Source organism: Microtus oregoni, unplaced genomic scaffold, assembly GCF_018167655.1.
Source record: "Microtus oregoni isolate MIOR12 unplaced genomic scaffold, Mior012 000002F_ref0000024, whole genome shotgun sequence".
In the NCBI taxonomy this organism is placed as follows: Eukaryota; Metazoa; Chordata; class Mammalia; order Rodentia; family Cricetidae; genus Microtus; species Microtus oregoni.
In genome coordinates, this window is record NW_024543061.1 from 5,628,787 (window position 1) to 5,636,287 (window position 7,501).

Below are 7,501 nucleotides of genomic sequence, written 5' to 3' on the forward strand. Positions count from 1 at the left end.
TAGAGGTTATAATATAAGTACATCATTTCTTCCTGTCTTTACTCCTTCCACACCTATTCTCTTCTATACCCATCCTTTCTCTCCTTCAAATTCATGATCTTTTCTTCATTAAGTGCGCGCACGCACACACACACACACACACACACACACACATTCCTAAATATAACCTGCTCAGTCTGTAGAAGGAACTACAGTCTGGCTCAAAGGATGCTGGGTAATGGAAGGTTGAAGGGGTATGCGGCATGATTCACTTTGGTATGAGTTTCATAGAAAGTGTGCCTGAGTAAGACCGTATGAAGATTTCCTGGGAGTACCTGACCGGATAGGGACTTATAAAAAGCAACCCTGAAAGAGTAGAGACAAGGACATAAAAGGAAGTCATGTAGAAGGACCTGTAGGAGTCAGCGTGACATTTGTGACTTTGTGTCTCTTTTGACTATCTTCCAGAGCATCTTCCCAAGCACTAAATAAGCAGGAAAGATTACTCACCTAGGGAAAGGCAGCCAGCTTCCCTGATGAATCTCCCACAGTGGACCCCAAAGCAGCATATCTCACAGGCCAGAATGGAGGGAGATGGAAGCGATCAATACTAAGCAGTTGCACTAATAATTATTTGATAATCATTATCAATACTAAATTAATACATTGTATCTAAGAGTACACAGCAAGAGGATATTTCTACAGTGCTTAGGGACTATTTCTCTGAAAGCTGAGTAGAGGCAGTTAGGTGGGTAACCAACAGGTTAGTAAGAGTATACTGTACATGTGTGATGGTTCTAAGTGGAGACGCTATTTGGTACAGATGAGCAAATTAGATCAATGTGGCCCAAACATTCCTTTAAAGGGAGGTTGTTCTCTTATGTAGTTGTAGAGGTCAACTCAATTTGGGAAATAACCAGGCTAGCTAAAAGGTAAACAATTATATTTTTATTTATTATAAGGGCAGTAAGTCACAAAACAGGAAGGAGAAGTCCAGGCTCAGCTGTGCCTCCAGGGAACCACGGAGAGAGAGCATCTGGGCCTTGCATCAATTCTTTTTCTCAGGGTACCAGAAAACCACACCCTAACTTGATCCTACCTCTTGAAGATAATTGGCTAACAAAGCTTCCCAAAAGTGTAGCCACAATGTAGCCATCAAAACTGAGAAATGAAGTGATATATATATATATATATATATATATATATATATATATATATTAAGTTGTGTAAGTTTCCATTAGTGTGGCCTAATGCAGGAAGGTCCAGCTGGGAATCAGGCAGGCCTCAACTATGTTATTGTGTTGCTTCATCCTCTGCTAGCCAGGATTGGTTGCTGAGCTTTTATTTTGTGATCTTGACACTTTTTATGGTTATGGGCTTGCTCTTTGCCACAGTGCATCTCTGTTGGGGTTGAAATAATGCTTTCTCTCTGTTGGATCTAGGATAAGTATTTTGAATAATATCATCATAGAAGTGAAGCTGCCTCTGCATCCCAAAAATTCCAGAAGAGTTCATGTCTTATCTTTGCGGCAAAGTGAACTTCAATTGAGTAATTAAGGTGATATTAAAGTCCATGGTGATAGAGTCAACCTTTTTTCTTTTGAAATTAAAACGTACTTTGCAAGTAGTACTTACTAAACAATCAATGAACTCATTTACTCTGTTCACATTACCATTTATGAACCCTTTTTGCAAACGATTAAGTAATTTGACATTATTCTTACTTATTTTGATACAGAAATTATTCTGAATGCTGTTGGAAGCTGTTTCAAGGAGGTGTCTATGACCTTTTGCCATGTGCCCATCATTCTCTGAACACTTCCTTGTGTGTGTGCACATGCGTGTGTGTGAGTGTGTGTGTGTGTGTGTTTCCTGTCTTATCCCTGGAAGGTTAGTCTCCCAAGGATCCTAGCTCCTGTTTGAGAACTTCAAGGCTGACTGGATATGTTCTTGGCTGATGTTAAGCTCTGAGAAAGAAAAGACTATACATGGAAACACATCTAGGTATAGTTATATCACATTTTATCTGTATTTACTTATGTGTTATTTATTCATGTGTATTCAAAACCATAAAGTCAAATGAAACTCTCAAGTTTTAACCCAGTGCAACAGCTTCCTCAATTTCTATATTTATAAGTAGTCTCTGATATTTTTTCAAATATTTATTTTTCCATCTACCTTTCAGTAATTTGTCTAGTATCCACACACATAGAGAAGGCCTCAAACTGAGCTGCAACTCCACCATCCATTACTCATGAATATTCACCCCACTTCATGGTTTGACACCCCCTCTCCCCAGCCTTCCCCAGGGGCCGTCTGCTCACACTAAGCATACACAGTCCTGCTTTGCTTCTTCTTCTACTGGAAGAGAAGGGGAAAGGAAAAAGAAGCAGTGCCACAGTTAAGGGTCAAAGAATATCTTACCACAAATTACAGAAGTGTACATACAGTCCCTTGAAATCCTAAAATAACCTAGTTTTGCTCTCACACACAAAAATGAGATTTGCTCTTTAAAAAGAAATTATACTAGTGTTACATAAATTTTATAGATCAGGACCTATAGTACAAAAAGTGTCGCACAAGTATTCATAGTCCTTAAATCCACCTAAGCCTGAAGAAAAAGGAAGCTTTTGAAGTCTTAAGGTCAAATTTAAACTGTAAATAAAACGTCTGGAGGTTGGAAGCCCAAGGAAAACTTGAGCGCTCACACATTTAGTAGTGACGTCCTGTGAAGAACTGCGTCTACCTTTCAGCTGACAGGGAAGTCACCAAATGCGGAACAAAGCCCCTAGGTGACCCCTTCCCCACCCTCGCGCTGGCTCCGCCTTTCATATACAAATGATGCCTTTGGACTCCTCAGACACTAGAAACTCTTCTTTCTGAGATTACAAATGACAGATTCTAACGCTAGGTTCAGTAAGAGCACCATTGTTGTCTTCAACAGTACCCAGGCCAGTATCCAAAATACCGGACAATGTTCTTTCTACCCTCTAAAGAAAAAGAAATTACCTCTTCTTCTCTTTTATTGTCATTGATCATTTTCTTTCAGGTTTGAGATAATTCCGTATTTTAGATTTAAGATATTTCTATCGTTAACCTACTTATTTCAGCAGAGCTTAAACTCTTTAAGAAAAATGTTCCTCTGATCTTTCTGATTGTCAACGTCTCAAGGCCCAGGACTGTTTCTTACACACCAGCAAACGGGCGAGCTTGAAAAAGAGTCTGAAACTGATGAAGACCGACGTATCACGCACACTTTTGAATTCTCTTCTGGCTTTCTCTATCTCCTTGAGATAAGCACACTAGTTTTCTCTAACCTCTGAAATCCTTCGCACAAGGAGCTCCTGATGGCAGGTTGGATCAAGTCCCTGCTAGCGGAACATTTCAATGGCACTGGACCCTGCAAAGACAGGTTCCAGGGAGCTTTCTGAGGTACCATCTGCCAGAAGACGAAAGTCCTCCCGGGATAGCAAGTGCCTTGAAAATCGAAAGCACCCGCCACAGTTGCCACCCACTCGGGTGCCCCAGGGGCGAAGCAGAAGAGAGCCTGGAGCTGGAAAGCAGTCAGCGCAAGTTGGGGCGTGTCTTGGCGAGGGAGTTTCTGATTGGTTCTTTGTGGTGAAACACAAGGCTGGGGGCTAATGCGGTGGGAGGGGCTCGTTTTATAGAAGTAGTGCACACCCTAACTAAACAGAGCGGGACAGGTGGGTTAAATTGTGGTTTCTGGGCGTTTGCGCAAGAAGCCACGCGCACTAGTAAACCGGGGCCTCCAGAGGCAAGAGTTTCAAAACGCCCAGAATCACAAGGAACTCAAGGACCTTTTGCACTAATTCCGGAAGCCTCCTGTGACTCTGCAATTATGAGTCCTACACTGTGAGTGTTGAAAGTGTTTTGTAGGATCCCTGAGATATCTCAGTCCTAGCATAGTATTCTCTAGCAGAGTTCTTTGTAGATTGAGACCTTAACTGGCCGCAAGGCTATGAGAAAATCTTTCCAACATCTTGGAGCAATCCCGGTTTTGGTATGTCATAACTATACTTCAATTTTATTTTCTATTAAAAATTTTAAAAAGATCCATAACGAGTTCAAGTACGATCTGATCCAAAAGACGCAGACGTGGCAGAATTAAGAAATATATACCCAGAGGCGAAGAGGTTTCACCTTGTTCTGATTTTCATTGAGATTCCACTTAACACTTCCACAGACTGAATGTACAATAGGTAAGAGCTTTATGCACCCCCCTGTGTATTTATTTCTATCATATTGCACATGAGCGATTTTATGAGTTTCATGAGAGCTGTGAGCCTGGCTTGGAGGGATCTCAGGACAAGCCGGCTTCTCTGGGTTCTTGGTACCTTGGAGGCTCCGGGCCTCCAGATTGGTGCGAGCACCTTCTCCCCAGCACACTTCTGAGCCTGGGCGGCCTTGGCACCAGCTAGGAGCCCGCTCCACCCCTAAGTCCCGCACCCCAGACGCCTTGAAGGAGACACCCTCGGGAATCGAATTACAGCCCCGCAATTAACATATGAATTTCCCTGACTTACAGGAGGGAAGGTTGGGGGTGGACTCAGAGCAGGAGCGGGAGTCCTCAGTACTAAGTAACTTTTCTCTGGGTGTAAAAACTATTTGATTGGCTCCTCGCACGCGCCTGCCCGCCCCCTTCTTTGACTGAGCAGACACGCGACTGGCGCAAGGAGGGGGCTGGGAGGGGAGCCGGGGGAGATACACTGGCGCGTGCCGCTTTTTAAAGGGGCGCAGCGCCTTCAGCAACCGGAGAAGCTTCGTTGCACGCGACCTGGTGTGTGATCTCCGAGTGAGAGGGGGAGGGTCAAGGAAGAGGAGAAAAAAAAAATCAGACATTGAAGAAGAGACCAGAAAGGGTTTTCTTGTTGCTTGGGGTTTTTGCCCTTCGTTGAACTGGGTTGCTAGCACCTACTCTATAACGACACCTCCGAGCCATTGCAGTGCGATGTCCCGTCTGCTGCATGCAGAAGAGTGGGCCGAGGTGAAGGAGTTGGGGGACCACCATCGCCATTCCCAGCAGCACCACCTTTCACAGCTGCCGCCACAGCCACCTGCTACCCTGCAGGCGAGAGACCATCCTGTCTACCCCGCAGAGTTGTCCCTCCTGGATAGCACCGACCCACGCGCCTGGCTGACTCCCACTTTGCAGGGCCTCTGCACGGCACGCGCCGCCCAGTATCTGCTTCATTCTCCAGAGCTGGGTGCCTCCGAGGCCGCGGCACCCCGTGACGAGGCTGACGGCCAGGGCGAGCTGGTAAGAAGGAGCGGCTGCGGCGGCCTCAGCAAGAGCCCCGGGCCGGTAAAAGTGCGGGAACAGCTGTGCAAGCTGAAGGGCGGGGTTGTGGTGGACGAGCTTGGCTGCGGCCGCCAGCGGGCCCCTTCCAGCAAACAGGTGAACGGGGTACAGAAGCAAAGGCGGCTGGCAGCAAATGCCAGGGAGCGGCGCAGGATGCACGGGCTGAACCACGCCTTCGACCAGCTGCGCAACGTTATCCCGTCCTTCAACAACGACAAGAAGCTGTCCAAATATGAGACCCTGCAGATGGCCCAGATCTACATCAACGCCCTGTCAGAGTTGCTGCAGACTCCCAGCGTCGGAGAGCAGCCAACGCCACCTGCAGCCTCCTGCAAAAGTGACCACCATCACCTTCGCGCCGCTGCCACGTATGAAGGAGGTACGAGTGCCTCCGTGGCAGCTGGGGCTCAGGCGGCCCCGGGAGGGGGCCCACGACCCACCCCACCCGGGGCTTGCCGGACTCGCTTCTCAGCCCCAGCTTCAGCCGGGGGTTACTCGGTGCAGCTGGACGCTTTACACTTCCCATCTTTCGAGGACCGGGCCCTAACAGCGATGATGGCACAGAAGGATCTGTCGCCTTCCCTGCCCGGGAGCATCCTGCAGCCAGTACAGGAGGACAGTAGCAAAACATCTCCCAGGTCCCACAGAAGTGACGGAGAGTTTTCCCCCCACTCTCATTACAGTGATTCTGATGAGGCCAGTTAGGGAGGCGACGGCTCCGGGAAAACTGAGACAACCAAATGCCCTTCCCAGTGCGCAGGAAGCCCCGCGGCAAAGATCCCTGGAACCTTTTATTTTTGCTCTGCGGTGGTCATTGTTAGCAACGACGTGACTTCAGACGTCTGCCCTGACTTCAGATGGTTGAGACTCTTCCAAACCCCTTCCTCCCTACCTTCTGCTTCCTCTGTATGTAGATACATTACCATTACGTGTACCTTTACGTGGCATCGTTTTATAGTCCATGCTGCCAATACGCTGCTAAAATGTCATATCTCTGTCTCTGGTCTGGGCTTCATTTATTTTATACCCCGATCGTTCATCCCGGTGTGTTGCGCTCACTCACAAGTAAGGGAGTTTCTAGTCTTAGAAGTTGTTTCCCAAAGGCTCGGAGACACATTTGATACCGGCTTTCAGTGCTTTACTGAACATGGACTACTGAGTTGTTAGAACACGGGACCAGATGAGGGTTTCTGTAGCGCATAAACACCTAGTGTGTCCAGGGAACCCAGAACACACGCACTTCATCACTAGCTGCTGCTCTGCCGCGAAGAAACTCAACTGCCAATTGCAGACTAACATTTACTTTTTAAAATACAGCCACTCACAAATCCTTAAACTCTTTGCAAATATGTGTTTTTACAAATGAAAATTAAAACAAAAACCATGTAGTGTCAAAGGCATTTGGTCAATTTTATTTTGCTTTGTTAACGTTAGAAAACTTATTTATTATTGAGTATTTGAACCTATTTCTACTTGTTTTTTGTTTGTTGTTTGTTTTTTTACATTTTCTATTCGAGATCATTTTATTTTGATTTAGTGAATCCAGTTGCCATTGCTTTATGTATGCGCTTTTACAAATGATAAAATAAACTTGAAAAATACCTTTAGTTGTCACATATTCTATTCCAGCAAAACGTTAAAGGTAATTTGTAAGTGACTTTGAAGAAATGAGAAAATAATATTGCAAATCCGGTACCTTGTGGTATTGGATACACCAATAAATAATGAGATCAAATGTGCCCCGCTTTGCAGCGCGGTTTGCCTCTGGTATGGCGAGAATCTTAAGCCTCTAGTAAGCAATCTCTGGGACAAGCTGGTGACTTTGGTCTCCAGGACTCTGCTCTGAGCTGGTTAGTATCATTGGGATTACCTATGTATTCTCGCAAAAATTAGCTGAAATCTTTTCAGGTACACAGCATAACCCAAGTTCTTTGGGTGGTGGGGGGGGGGGGACACTTACAAGAAGTGGAAAGCGGCTGGCAATCATTGGTTTGACAATTAGAAGCTAGAAGTGTGGCAGTTGCTTTAATAGTGCTGAAAATCACTTTTTCTTTCCGAACTCAGGTCTTAAGGCACAGAACTGTCATTTGCCTTCATTCCTCCCCCCCCCCCCCCCCCCCCAGAGCAAACCAGTCAAGCACATTCTAAAGTCAGCTATGGGAACTGAAGTGGACCATTACACTCAACCCGGGTTCCCATATG

General features: G+C 45.9%; 1 protein-coding gene across 2 annotated transcripts; it reads left to right on the forward strand.

Moving 5' to 3' along the window:
• The first annotated feature begins 4,764 nt into the window (after positions 1-4,764).
• Positions 4,765-6,901, forward strand: Atoh1 (atonal bHLH transcription factor 1). 2 transcript variants are annotated; one of them, XM_041639140.1, is made up of 2 exons: positions 4,765-5,678; positions 5,983-6,901. In XM_041639140.1, exons 1-2 carry the CDS (start codon positions 4,949-4,951, stop codon positions 6,129-6,131), a joined length of 879 nt encoding a protein of 292 aa, XP_041495074.1. In that variant the 5' UTR covers positions 4,765-4,948; the 3' UTR covers positions 6,132-6,901. The 2 variants fall into 2 exon arrangements, with proteins under 2 accessions (XP_041495074.1, XP_041495062.1); XM_041639128.1 differs by having other exon boundaries at positions 4,765-6,901.
• Positions 6,902-7,501: the final 600 nt, after the last annotated feature.

Bases quoted from the DNA above. Each gene is read 5' to 3' on its own strand.
- Atoh1 (XM_041639128.1), top strand. From the start codon at position 4,949: ATGTCCCGTCTGCTGCATGCAGAAGAGTGGGCCGAGGTGAAGGAGTTG.